The 15,145-nt window shown below is 41.3% G+C and overlaps 2 protein-coding genes across 2 annotated transcripts in view; one reads left to right on the top strand and one right to left on the bottom strand.

The window, feature by feature from the left end:
- LOC135214842 (cingulin-like) overlaps positions 1-15,145 on the top strand; it is a 478,670-nt gene that overhangs the window by 34,702 nt on the left and 428,823 nt on the right. The gene's annotated exons all lie outside the window — the stretch shown is intronic.
- LOC135214847 (serine/arginine repetitive matrix protein 2-like) overlaps positions 1-15,145 on the bottom strand; it is a 120,386-nt gene that overhangs the window by 37,618 nt on the left and 67,623 nt on the right. Inside the window, 2 exon segments of the mRNA XM_064249261.1 lie at positions 5,123-8,220; positions 8,222-8,612. Coding sequence (XP_064105331.1) covers positions 5,123-8,220; positions 8,222-8,612 — 3,489 coding nt within the window.

Here is a 15,145-nt window from a genome sequence, read left to right as displayed (position 1 = left end):
TGGATGGCTGTGGTGGTGTTCTGGCACGCGCACTTCACACACACACACACATTCAAACAAAAACGCACACAAACACACACACACACATAAGCTGGCCCTTCTCCCTTCCTCCCGTAATCATTCTCTCCTCCTCTGTTCTTTCCTCCACTACCTCATTTCCCCTCGCCTCAACTCTCTCTCTCTCTCTCTCTCTCTCTCTCTTATATCGTGAAATCATTCCATTTACATTCAATTTAGGCAAGCTACAGACTGTGCTGTTAAAAAAAAATTGGCTATTGTGTTGTGTTTTTTTTAATATATTGTTCTTCATTTATGGAAAAATATCCTGTAATAAATCTGGCGAGAAACTAGATATATATATATATATATATATATATATATATATATATATATATATATATATAGATATATACTTACATATATATATATATATGTAAAGTCTTCTTCCCTTGACAACAACGACGCTACCATCAATACCTGAAGCTGTGACTCATCCCCATTCCTAAACGGCTCTCTCTCTCTCTCTCTCTCTCTCTCTCTCTCTCTCTCTCTCTCTCTCTCTCAGCTGATGTGTAAGAACAGAGCAACGCGAACAAGAGACGAACGACACGCGTAAACCCGAGGGAAAGTGTTAATATTCCAAGTTGATCGAGCGTCGTAATGAGCGAAGGATATGATCTTGAAATTCACCCTCATGAATGCTGGCGGAGAGACGGGGAGAAGGGTTGGGGGGTGAGGGGGAGGTGGGAGAAGGAAGGAAGGAAGCATCGGAATGTTGTGTGTGTACGTGATCTGTTAAAAGGGAAACGCTCGTACATCCGCCACGACCGTGAAAATTCTTGACAAACTTTTGACTTGACGTCGGTGCATCGAGGATATGAATTGAATAAATATATCAATTTCGCTTATATATATTGTAAGCTGCCTTTGAAATGGAATGAAGGATTAGGAATGGAAAGTAGAGATTTTAAAGAAATCGTCATTAAATGCAACGAAGCAGAACTGTCAGATTATCTCGGTTAATTGCGTGAAGGAAATTTCTGTTTGCGGTTTACGGCGTTCAGGGACGTCATCAAATGAGAAATTTCCTTATTTTATTAGAAAGTGTCGGGGATTGTTCAGAAATGTCGCCTATCAAAGTTAGTTACTGATCTTGTCATTCTCTCAGTCGTTTTATGGAACCATTCCTTAATTTGATGCTTTATGGAACCATTCCTTGATTTGATGTTTTATGGAACCATTCCTTAATTTGATGTTTTATGGATCCATTCCTTAATTTGATGTTTTGTGGAACCATTGCTTAATTTGATGTTTTGTGGAACCATTCCTTAATTTGATGTTTTATGGATCCATTCCTTAATTTGATGATACGAAAAATGCGTTCGTGTTCTTGTCAACAGGAAGTGAGGTTTTGTCTCTTGTCCGTGAAATTTCCCCTACTGCTCTCGAGGTCAACTGCTCTCTCTGCTCTCCTCTCGCTCTTCCTCATCAAGCTCCTCCGTCTCTCTCTCTCTCTCTCTCTCTCTCTCTCTCTCTCTCTCTCTCTCTCTAGCACGCATGAAATATCTCGTGTCACCGTCAGCCTCATTCAGTGAGATTTACATCTTAAAGGCATAAATCTAGATAACGCGTTAGACTGTCAGATTTTTTTTACCATTTCTTGTATTTCCTGCATTCCATACTTCATACATCATTTTTCCTTTTCCTAAAAATCACATGAAAAAATTACGATACCAATATACGGTAATATTGTGGTATTACAGTTCAATTTGTGTTCGATAACTGTAAAATATTTATAAAGTACCTGGAATATCGGTTTTTCTAAATCTGTTAAATATGGTACAATTTCATTCACAAAATACAAAGTATTTACGTATGAAAGAATATATGGAAGGACTTGAAAGGTCAAGAGAAGTTAGTGGTCGTCATTTTAATTCTTATGATTTTAAAATTTTTTTATTTTATTTTCTCGGATATGAATGATTTCGATTCATTGTTGCAAGAGGAAAAACGTTCAAACTTCCGAAAGCAGATATGCCACTTTTCGTTCCGCAAATAGATCTAGGGTTAATTCGTAAAATAAATGAGTTTATCGACACATTTATCTCGGTTGCAAGACAAGAGAGTAAAGGGAATAATACTGTGCGAACGAAATTACTTGTTTAAATTTGCTTGTCGAGAGATGGATAGCTTGGAGAAACTAATCGTGCAGAGAGCTTTCAGGAATCAGTTCGGTTCCGAAAGCTCTTTGTACATCTTTAAATATATGTACATTTACAGAACTGTGGATTTGTTTCTGCATTTGAAGACTCAAGCCTACTATGAGTATTTTGTTAATGAATGGATAGATCGTTGCCATCTGAACTTATATATAAAAAAATTGATTTATTTATTTATTTAAAAAGATATACTTGATGAAGAGAGTTCACCACCTACTATGAGTATGTTTTAATGAATTGATAGATTAATTGTTACCAAAAGATACAGTTAATGAAGAGAGTTCACCACCTACTCATGGGAGTATTTTCTTTTTTTTATTTTATTAATAAGAAAAATGGATAGGATTCCATTACCATTTAACTGAACTTAATTATATTCCAGTATATATATATTAATACTATATTATATAAATATTATAGTATATAATATAAATAGATAATTAGTTTAAACCCCCAAAAGAAACAGGTTATCATGAAGATGAGTTCATTCCAAAACCTACTATGACTATTTTCTAATGAATGGGTAGATTATTACCATCTGAATTTATATATATAAAAAAGATACATTTATTTAAAAAAACAAAAGGCATAGTTACTGAAGAGAGTTCACGACTTGGGAACTTTCCTCACGCAAAACGTATAAATAAAGCCTTGCCCACTCGCAGACAAGAGAATGCATTCGCTCATCCGTAAGCGCGAACCAGGGAGGAGAATTATAGGAATGATATCACCGCGGAATCCACCGCTGCCGACGTTTTTTGCAACGGAACGAACAAGTGAGGTAGTCATCCTCCCCAGTGTAAACACCGCGTTTGTTTTCACTCCCGTCCGTTCTTCTTCTTCTTCTTCTTCTTCTTCTTCTTCTTCTTCTTCTTCTTCTTATCCTGAGAGCTGAGCGAGACATTCAGCATGAACGCATGGTTTTGCGTGTTTGCTTATGTATGAATAATTATCACATATCATCGTTTTGCCTTAGCACGGAATAGTAATATCTCCCACCTACCGACCGTTTCCTCTTTTATCTGACTGAAGAAACGTCACTCACAAGTTCTGATGTCAAACGTTTCTATAACCACAAACTGGCTGATAATTTATGTGAAAACTATTCTTAAATTAAATTATATATTTTTTTAAATGAAATAGTTTAGCAAATAGCCGAATCCACCCTTTAAGAAGTGATACATCAAACCGTTATTCATATAAATCATTCGAGCTACAAATGTCCTTTAATATCTAATTCTCTCTGCCTCGGAATTAATATCTTTTCATATATGTAAACCGAAGGGGAATTTTTGGAGTTGATAATCATTTCGTCCTTTCGTGGGCGCTGGTTCGAACCCACGAAAGGACAAAAGTATTATCAACTAAAATAATTCCCCTTCGGTTTATTATATGAAAATATATTAATTCCCAGGTAGAGAGAGAATTAGGTATTAAAGCTTATGTATGTCTGCACGTGTTTGTACATATTCACAGTTGTATGCGCTCAATGACCCCTTGGGAATATGGGACTACGTAACTGTGGGTTATCTAGCATCTCAAAGAGATATAGATGAAAATCGAGAGGTTACAAGACGATCGTGGCTATTAAACTTAGCGGTTCTGGTGAATGACCAACAGAGGTTATGTATACGTACTTGTATACATGTTAATCCGTACGCGTAATAGTACTTAAGTGCGATGCAAGAAGCTGTCATTTTCTAGTCTACTCAATTGAATGATAAATAAAATTACTCTGAAATAAGCCATTCAATATTTTTCTCATATACTTAATATCAAATTCTTAATCAGTATATAGTTTAACACATTATCCAACGCAACACAGATATCCATGTGTGTATATCTATACTACTATATATATATATATATATATATATTATATATATATATATATATTATATATATATATGTGTGTGTGTGTGTGTGTGTGTGTGTGTGTGTGCATGTGTATAATCTCAATGTCTCTCAGTGTTTGTTAGGTATTGGAAATCTCCCTTAATCCAGTATATTTCGCTAGCATTTTTTGACCCAAACGAACGTGAATAGCAAAAACGTAAACAATAACCCGGGCTCATTCGGGGAGCCTTTTGTTCCGGACAGACTTCCATCTCAGCACTGTCACGTCATTTGAAAGCAGTCCATTCATGTCAATGTCATTCTCTCCAACGTCAATCTTGTCACTTAGAAAAACAAAAAAAAACAATGTGAATCGCTGTTATATTGCCTCGTTGCTTTGTCCCATTTTACGTACGTATTTCCTTAAATAAATAACCTCACTACGTATTTTAGTAAATTAAACCTGCTTTATGTGGAATATCAGGGGTGGAAGTAAAGTTACGTTGTATAGACATTCAAGAGTAATTCTATAATATTCCACTGTCCAGCAATTGAAACTGACCGATTCTCTACGAAGATAATAGATTTAACTTTTCACAACTCAAAGATCTCTTGCAACCATTATCTTTGCACTGAAGCACATCACACAAAAATCTTGAAGCATTATATTAATTTTTTTGTTACCAAAATGTTGCCATTCGGTCTTGTTTTACTGATTACTTCTACATATTAAGTAGATTAGTTTGGATACATCAAACCTTCGTATTAATTTGTATGTTATATGCAGTGGATGAAATTAGCTCTACTATCCCTACTATCATTTGGTTTATCTTATGTATGGTGTGTGTTGGAAACTATAATAAGTCGCGTTCTCATTCCGGCCTCGATTAAAGATTTAGTTATGCTGCCTCGTGAGCGGTGTTAGTCGTTATCCATCTTAGCAGCGAGAGTCTGCAGCCATTGTTATATAAACACTGAAGGAGTAGGACTGAAATAGCCAAGAACTCTTTGCGTGCATGTGTGTGTGTGTGTGTGTGTATGCGTGTGTGTTGATACAATCCACTTACCTTATAACGATCCTCTTCTTCTCGGAAACAAATGGTCTGACTATCCGGTTGCAAACTTGTGTCTCGTAGCTTTCGGAACACTTTGTGGTGGATAGGCGACGCTGTAGGAGCATCAGAAGGTGGAGGAGGAGCTGGTGATCTTGAAGGGGGTGGGGGCGTTGAGGTACGTCGAGAGCGCCTACTGGTGGGCGTTGAAGGTTTCCCTCCAGACGTCCCATTTGATCGGTACCTGTCGGGCTGAGGGTGGACGGTTGCGTTTGTGGTAGAGGGGCGCGCGCCTGAGGGCTGAGCGAAGGAAGGAATCCCCGCGCTTCCTTCGGTAGAGGAGGTGCTGCCTCTCCTCGAGGACGGGTTGACTTTGTTCCGGCTGCTGATGGTGGAGCTGTAGAAGTTGGTGTTGTTGGCGACGTTGCTCTTGGTGGACCTGCCAGAATCGCGCGACGGGGAATCCCTCGAGAAGAACGATCTCTTTGGGGAATCAGGACCTCGTTTGGGGGAATCGGGTCCTCGTTTAGGCGGGTCCGGCACTCGCTTTGGGGAATCAGAGCCTCTTCTCGAGGAGGAAAAGGCATCCGCGCTTCTTTTGGGGGAATAGTCGTGGTATCTTCGGGGGGATTCAGGCGGCACTCGGGCGGGAGAAGGAACTCTTTGTCTGGGAGAATCGGAGGAGAATCGCCTGGGGGAATCGGGTCCCCGCCTCGGTGACTGCGTCGCCTCTCTCCTCCTGGGGATCGGAGGGGGACTGGCGGCGGGCGCTCGACTTCTGGGGGTTGGTGTGGGTGACGGTTCCTGACGGGACCCCCAAACGTCACGCATTTTTCGCACATTGTCCAACTGAACGTGGCCGAATCCACTGTATCTCTTGGTTTGCTCTGGCTTCTGCCTGACGTAGGGCGGCAGGGGGGGTTCCTCACTCGACGAAAGGGTCCTCTCTCGCAATCGTGGCGTCGTGGGCGAGGGCGGCGCAGGTGACGCAACCTTTGTTCGATTCCCTGAGGCACTACTGCTGACATTTTGGGCGGGCGTGGGTCGGGCAGCGGAGGAGTCGTGGGTGCGGCCCCTTGTAAACACGCCGCCCATACTACTGTCGAGGGCGGGAGCAGCCGCTGCACCACCACCACCGCCGAGCCGCGTCGCTCGGTTGGACCGAGTCTCGTGTGACAGTGTTTGCGAAGGTGGCACGTCCCGGGGGAATGCAACCCTTCCCCCTCCTCCTCCTCCTTCCCCTCGCCTCCCACCCTCCGTTGCGCAGCCCATGACGTCACTACTCTGTATTTCTGGACTAGTTACTATTGTGGGGCGAACTTCCTCACACGAAATGACGTCATCACTATCGTCGTCAAGGGGCTCAATGATGACGCTGTCTCGACGTTCGGCCTGACCTGGGGCGGAAGGAGGGGCGGCGGCGGCGGTGTGGAGGTCAAGTGGAGAGGAGATTCGAGGTTGCTGTGGACGCCTCGCTAGTCCAGGTAGAGGTATTGAAAGGCAACCCTCCACCACAGAGGATTCCTCCTCTTTACGCCTACGTTCTCTTTGCTCCTCCTTCTTATCGTCATATTCATCAGTATCCTCCTCCTCCTCTTCTTCTTCTTCTTCTTCTTCTTCTTCTTCTTCCTCGCTGCTGTCGTCTTCCAACACTTCAACAAAATTGGATTCTGGTGAAATCCTGGTAGCGATATTCGGAGCCAAATTAAATCCTGAAGGCTGCAACGACTCACTCCCTTTTCCTCTCCCTGCTTGGTATTTCTCCCTGCCTAGGTCATTCTCGACCGGCAGGTCGTTAGTCACGCAGGCCGATAATCGCTTCGTTTCTTGGATGACTTTTTCGGCTTGACTGATAATGGCGTCAACGTCGGGCTCGGACTCCGAGAGAGATGCTGCAGAAGAGGAAGAAGGAACTTGAGGGAAGGCCCTCGTCGACTCACCAGACCCGCCCCTCTTACTAATTGCTTGATCTCCCGGCCGCCTGTCACCTGAGCCTTCGGTGGTGTAAGAACCGGGTAGTAATCGTGGCCCTGTCGCTTGCTGGTCGCTGGAAGAGTGTTGGCGGTGCTGGAACGACCCCAGTCCAGCGGTCTGTTGTGCAGTGCCTGAGTTGCCAGAAATAGTCTCAATGTTCTTGCAACTGTTGCTGTTACCTGTCCACTGATTGGAAATGTCACTGTATGGGGTCGTTTCGCTCCTGTTCTCCTCAGATGGGGCACTCGAGCTCACTTGACTAGACCCGTTACTGGAGCGATCGTCCTCCACAATCACTAAACTTTCGATATCTCTCCCCCTGCGTTCGCACAGGGGCAAGGTAGGAGCAGGTGTGCGAGGCACTGAGGCGGCGACGGAGGACGACGAGAGTGGCGGTTTCTTCTTCTCCTCTTTCTCCTCCCCGCCGCCACTTTTTCTCTTCTTACCTTCACCACCCACCAGGGTCACTCTCCTTCCCGCCTCCAACTCTACGGGGATGTAATGGACGTCTTGGTCGCCGCCAGAAGATGCAGAAGTGCGTTCGACGGGAGAGGTCATGTGACTCAGGAAGTGGTTTTTCAGTGCATCTGAGGGGCTGTTGCTTCGCAGGTCACGCAGAAGGAAGCCCCCCTGAGAGAGATTGAGACTCGTCGGACGTTGCCTGGGCACCGAGGAAGAATTGCCGGGGTCAAAAAGAGTGCCATTTCTAGGTAGGCTCGAAGATGGTCTTTCAAAAGCACTTTGATGAGCGGCGTCTTCGGTAACGTAATCCATTGGGATGGTGTGCCTCTTGGGGTCACTCATGCTCTTCGGGGACACGGCTTTCGGTGGTGGTACACTTCCGGTGGCGACCATTGGCTCTCTGGCTTTGGCTCCGCTCGTTTGGTGGACACCACCGGCACCTACACCATCGCTATCGCCACTGCTTCGATGTGGCACACCGGTGCCACTCTTGGCCTTGTCTTGGCTAGTACTCACCTGTTGCGTTAATGGAGTGTCTACGTCTTCATTCTCCTTTTCGATTTCATCTTCACCCTCATCACTGTCTTCTTCTTCTTCTTCTTCTTCATCTTCATCCTCCTCCTCCTCCTCCTCTTCCTCCTCTTCATCAGCATCCTCATCCTCTTCTTCTTCTTCTTCTTCTTTCTTCCTCTTCTTCTTCATCTTCTCCGTTCTCCTTTTCTTCCTCCTCTTCCTCCTCCTTTCGTAGACGACGCCCATCGGACGCCACCTTCACAGCGGGCGTCGCAGCTCCGCCACCCTTGCTCCCAACGAAGTCGTCCATGTACCTCGCCCCACTCTCGTTGGTCTGACGTTCGATGAAGTCGTCGTCAGCACGACGCGACCTTGCTGGCGACACCGATCTTGCACATGCCGACGGGAGAGGAGTGGGTGGGGTTCGCCTTGCTCTGCCCTCAGCCCTTGTAGTCTTCTTCTCCCCACCGCCCACCCACCCATCGCTGCCGCCGTCGGTGGAACCATGGGTATGACGTTCACTTATCTCTCCATTCTCAGCATCCCTCCTGGGCGCCTGCCAAAAGGGAACGAGGAAACAAATAAAAATCAGGGTGATGATGTCGGACGTAAATAATTATGGGTCTGTCGGACGTAAGGGAGTTATTTAATTTTAGCCCGTCCCGCAATTACACAAAGATGCGTCGTGTTTGACGTTATTTATGGGGCTTTTTATAATTAGTTCAATTGATGACCTTTAAAAACTTTGATCAAGATGAATGAACTATGGATGGATATTATACACACACACACACACACACACACACACACATATATATATATATATATATATATATATATATATATGTATGTATTTGTATACATTATAATATATATACATAAAATACTATATGATATATATAATGTATATATGTGTATATATAATATATATATATATATATATATATATATATATATATATATATATATATATATAAGTTTATAGGTCAGTGACACTGCAAAGGAACTACTACGGTAACCTCAAGTCCATAACGTTTTTATTTCTGGGTTAGAGCTCGCTAATGGAGAACCTCTGGCAAGAAGCCCACTTACGAGAATTTTGTGTACGTGTGTGTGTGTGTGAATGCGTGTGCACAGCCACTGATCCTGTTAAATTTCAGGTGCAATTAGATCTCGAATTATCTGGCGTCGGAGATTTCCGTAATCCACCCCTGATGCCGGGTACAGATGCTGATGATTTGAAACAGAACAAATATTTTCCTTATTTCATGTGGCCACAATGATTAGACAGAAGCTTACGCTGGTTAAGTGGTAACATAGTTTCTCCTTTCCTTCGCAAATATAGAACTTCTTAATCCTCGAAATTGTTTTGGTCCGCGACTTACGTTCCCGACATGAAAGGGAACAGCTTTGTATCTTGGTGCCAGGAAACTGTGGCACGCTTCAGTGAGCCTGCCATTGAGGAATGGGTGTTCTTACAAGTTATATTTTCATTTGATTTTAACGATTCACTTAAGAATTTCTCATCAAACCAGCATTTATACAATTGTTCCGTTAAAGTGCCGTGATAATAGTTTCACTATCAGTACAAAAAGAAAATAAAAAGCTTCGAAATACAAAGATGACTTGCTTCTAATTTCATTATTGTTTGTGTAATGAAAACTAGATGAAAAGATTATATTGTTGTATCCTTTGTTGTAATATAATTGTTTCTATTTGCTTTGTTTCTGCGAACTTCATCTTAAAAGGGATTCTTGAACAAAAGACAAACATTATGACACAATTAGTTTTTCCTTACCATCAGTAAATATAATTCCTATCCAATTTTAATTTATGATTGTGAAATATTTCATCATTTGCCCTCAATAGCTTCAAAATAGTAGGTGTGTTCCAGCGTACCGTAGCCATGTTCCCGTTAATGCCAAATTTATTTTAAAAAAAAAAAAAATATTAAGCTTAATCCAGGTCATGCCAGTAAATTCACTCGCATGTACTATGTAACCAGAGTTGATGTCAGGACTTTGTGTGCAACAATAACCTGTGTGTAACAATAACCTTTCTTCATCCTTACTAGACGGTGGCGTCTGTTTCCATGAATTGAAATCTTCAACAGTTTAGGTAATTTTAATGAATGACAGTTGGACGTTTAATGGAGTCAGTGTGCTTGACAATCAAATGCATAGTTTACGATTTGCGAGGTAACTCCATCATCATGAAAAAGTTTTTGTTTTATCTGGAGAGAGAGAGAGAGAGAGAGAGAGAGAGAGAGAGAGAGAGAGAGAGAGAGAGATTATGAATCAAAGTAGATTCCATGATATTGTTTACTCGTCGTCTCGATTATGACGCAATCCTCATGTAGCTGCGGGAATGAGGGTCGCGCTTTGATCTCCTTCTCTCAAGCAGCAGTTATTATTACTATCATTATGAGACAGACAGACAGACTAATGCGTTATTAACCTGCATGTTCCCCCTAAGTACTAATTGGCAGTGACAGTTGCAAGTGCTTTCATGATGGGGATTGCCAAGTCTTCCCAAATGGAGGCCTAGTATCTGCAAGAGATTTGACTATTTTTAAATATAGTGTGACACGGCTGTGCTTGAAGGGAGATTGATGTCTTGCTTGGGAGACGCCACAATTCTTTTCATATCGTTATTATTTTCCTACTTTTTTCAACAGTTCTTGTAAAATATTCATGAATAGAAGTAAAAGAAATTATTTAGTATATTATTTATTCCTTGCTATTTATTCTTCATCTGCAGTTTGTTCGTTAAAATTCTGCGAGGTATATTAAAACAACGCATCTATAATACGTTTGCGGTAATAGTGGAAATTCAGTATTTTGTGTTTTTCGTGCAGGAGATCCAAGACGGACACGAATCCATTTTTATTTCATCTCTACAGGAAGAACAACCTTGGTTCTTGGCGGTTGAATTGCCAATTTGCAAGCTCGAACAAAAAATCATCATTTTCCCATTTTTTTTTTTAATTTTTCTATTATAGTGAGGACGCCTTATTCGCAATTCACGGTTTTAAAAATTAACAAGCAGCCATATCTTGCCAAGATTAAGGGAACAGCGTCTGTTCTTAAATAAGAAGACGATGGCTGTCACAACAACTGAGTTTACTTAAATGCAACGATAATGCAAGATGTGCAAGATGTACAGTGTGAACTCCCGTCGTGGGAAAATATTTCGACTATGATCCTAAGAACCTTTTGTTATTATTATTATTATTATTATTATTATTATTATTATTATTATTATTATTATTATTATTATTAAACCAAACAAAAACTTCTTTCAGTTTTCTTCTGAAGGTTGAAAAAGAAACCCACAAAATTACTGTGTGTAACGTGTTTACTTATAAGTATTTACATTTTATTTTTTACTCAAAATGTAAATACTTATAAGTAAACACGTTACACACAGAAATTTTGTGTTTTTTTTTCAATATTATTATATTATTATTATTATTATTATTATTATTATTATTATTATTATTATTATTATTTTTTTTTTTTTTTTTTTTTGCTCTATCACAGTCCTCCAATTCGACTGGGTGGTATTTATAGTGTGGAGTTCCGGGTTGCATCCTGCCCCCTTAGGAGTCCATCACTTTTCTTACAATGTGCGCCGTTTCTAGGATCACATCTTCTGCATGAGGCCCGGAGCTACTTCAGCCTCTAGTTTTTCTAGATTCCTTTTCAAGGATCTTGGGATCGTGCCTAGTGCTCCTATGATTATGGGTACGATTTCCACTGGCATATCCCAATATCCTTCTTATTTCTATTTTCAGATCTTGATACTTATCCACTTTTTTCCCTCTCTTTCTCTTCAACTCTGGTGTCCCATGGTATTGCGACATCAATGAGTGATACTTTCTTTTCTGACTTTGTCAATCAACGTCACGTCTGGTCTGTTTGCACGTATCACCCTATCCGTTTTTTCTGATACCATAGTCCCCCAGAGGATCTTTGCCAGATCGTTTTCTATCACTCCTTCAGGTTGGTGCTCGTTACCACTTATTACTGCAAGGTAGCTTTGGAATGATTTTTCTTGCACATGCTCCAGTGGAGGGGCTTTTGCCACTGAATCATGCCTCTTTTTGTACTGTTATGTGCAAGTGCCGGCATTCACTTGCTATGTGGTTATGGTTTCATTTTTCGTATTGCACTTCCTACATATGGGAGAGATGTTATTTCCGTCTATCATACTTTGAACATATCTGGTTCTTAGGGCCTGATCTTGTGCCGCTGTTATCATTCCTTCAGTTTCCTTCTTGAGCTCTCCCCTCTGTAGCCATTGCCAATTGTCATCGCTGGCTAGTTCTTTAGTCTGTCTCATGTATTGTCCGTGCATTGGTTTGTTGTGCCAGTCCTCTGTTCTTTCTGTCTTTCTCCTGTCTCTGTATATTTCTGGGTCTTCGTCTACTTTTATTAGTCCTTCTTCCCATGCACTCTTTAGCCACTCGTCTTCACTGGTTTTTCAGATATTGCCCCAGTGCTCTGTTTTCGATGTTGACGCAGTCCTCTATACTTAGTAGTCCTCTCCCTCCTTCCTTTCGTGTTATGTATAGTCTGTCCGTATTTGCTCTTGGGTGTAGTGCTTTGTGTATTGTCATTTGTTTCCTGGTTTTCTGATCTATGGTGCGGAGTTCTGCCTTCGTCCATTCCACTATTCCTGCGCTGTATCTGATTACTGGCACTGCCATGTGTTTATGGCTTTATCATATTCCGGCGTTTGAGTTTTGACTTGAGTATCGCCTTGAGTCTCTGCATATATTCTTTCCTGATCGTGTCCTTCATCTCTTGGTGTTTTATATCTCCTCCTTCTATTATTCCCTCCCAGGTATTTTTTTTGTATCCCTGCCTCAATCTATGTTGTTGATGTTTTGCCTTTTTCCCATCTGGTTAGCTTTTTTATCCCTTCAGTTCTGTTCGTTACTTTGCTTTTTGTATGTTGACTAAGGCGCATTTTTCTATTCCAAACTCCATCCTGATGTCCCCAGATACAATCCTTACAGTCTGGATTAGGGTATCTATTTCCTTGATTATTATTATTATTATTATTATTATTATTATTATTATTATTATTATTATTATTATTATCTAAAGCGTCCTTTTTGCCTGAATTAAACTTATGAGGCTATAGACTTGCTGAACAAACTGCCGTTAAACTAAATGCTCGTATGCCTTAAGAGAGAGAGAGAGAGAGAGAGAGAGAGAGAGAGAGAGAGAGAGAGAGAGAGACTTAAGTTTTAAGAAAATGGACGAACAAATCCAAACAGAAATATACATATTAGATTAAGCAAACAAACACTTGACAAAATAAGTAAGACAAGAGTCTAAGGGGTACAACAGCACATTGAAGAGGATTACCTCTTTCACACTTGAATATCAACAACATCAATAATCAATTGATTACCCTTTGCAACCTGGCGTCGCACCAAATGCGGTCATCGACACCGTAACAACCACAGCACTACTGCCAGGAAGGCAGTTCTACAGTTCAAGTTGAATGGAAATGAGGATTGAGAGGGATCTGCTAATCTAAAAACACCTTGGGTAGGCCTAAAATGAGTCCTAGATGTGACATAATTTTTCTCCCGGTAGGATTCGGCCTCTTTTGACCGGTGGAAACAGAATTGTTTGCCGACATAAAATGTCTGCAAATCCATTGCACAGCCTTTGCCTTGCCTAAGTCTGTCGTCAGCAAATGGTAAAACCGATGAAGCATGTTCGGATGGTGGGGTATTTTTGGGGTTATATGATCTTTCCGGGTAAGCATGGCATATTATTATTAGCTTAATGTTTGTCTGTCAGTTTGAAGATCTTGTGTAAAATCCATCTCTCTCTCTCTCTCTCTCTCTCTTCTCTCTCTCTCTCTCTCTCTCTCCTTTTTTTACATTGTTCTCTTTCTCTCTTTTCCATTTTACTTTATCTCTCTCTCTCTCTCTCTCTCTCTCTCTCTCTCTCTCTCTCTCTCCTTTTTTTACATTGTTCATCTTTCTCTCTTTTCCATTTTACTTTAATCTCTCTCTCTCTCTCTCTCTCTCTCTCTCTCTCTCTCTCTCCTTTTTTTTACATTGTCCGTTTTACTTTCATCTCTCTCTCTCTCTCTCTCTCTCTCTCTCTCTCTCTCTCTCTCTCTCTCTCTCTCTCTCTCTCTCTCTCTCTCTGCCCCTGATGAGAAGGACTGCTAAGCTGTATAAATAACTAAGAACTAGAAACCTTGAGGTTTTCATCAATCGAGGTTCTGCTGATCTAAATGACGAAAACAGATTCTCGTATTTTTCTTTATTGTTCACTCACTTATGAACATCAAATGCACAAGTGTCAGCACTAACCTACAAATGTGCCAAATCAGGATCATGCTATCGAAAATCCCTACGAAACATTTGAAAAACAGCAGAAGAAGTTGTTCAGATGACTGAAACTACATATTCAGAGAGTCAGGAGAACTTCCTGATAGAGGCAAATATTGACAAGCAGAAGATTATGCCACTTGGAGTTGGAATGTTGCTGAACCGAAAGCAAGAAGCGACAAAAAGCACCCTTAGCCTTATTCGGTCCGTTGCCGAAATCATTTACGTCTTCTCATTTAGACTGAGCCAGAAACGCTGCGAATGTTGCCGAAGCAACACGATATCTCTGGAGGACCACAAGGCTTGTTTGAGATGTCCAGCATGTGTAGAATTGTTTGGCTTTTTTAGATTTTTCTGTGAGCGGTTAAAGTACATGATGATGAAGAGCAACGATGCAATATTAATTACACTGAGCTACGTATGTAGATAAGTGAGCACAGGTGTCTCCTCGGATGGACTAAAAAGTCTTTGAGACATCCTAATCCTTGTAACTCCTTGTAACGCCTTGTAACTTGGGGAACAGTTGGCCTGACTGTTAAATTCAATTTCGATAAGCATTCCGTAAATTGTCTGGTAAACGAGAACAGTGTCAAGATAAAGATTAGCCTGCATGAATCGCTTGAAAAAATAAAACCTTTTCTAATTAAATATCTGTTTGGTAAATGGGACCTTTTCTTCAAGATTCAAGTCGTAACAATCCAGAAACTGCAAGACGAGCGCATTCC

The sequence above is a fragment of the Macrobrachium nipponense genome, chromosome 46 (genome assembly GCF_015104395.2).
Source record: "Macrobrachium nipponense isolate FS-2020 chromosome 46, ASM1510439v2, whole genome shotgun sequence".
NCBI lineage: Eukaryota > Metazoa > Arthropoda > Malacostraca > Decapoda > Palaemonidae > Macrobrachium > Macrobrachium nipponense.
Note: the sequence above shows the minus strand (reverse complement) of the source record. Positions and strands in the feature narration are given on the sequence as shown.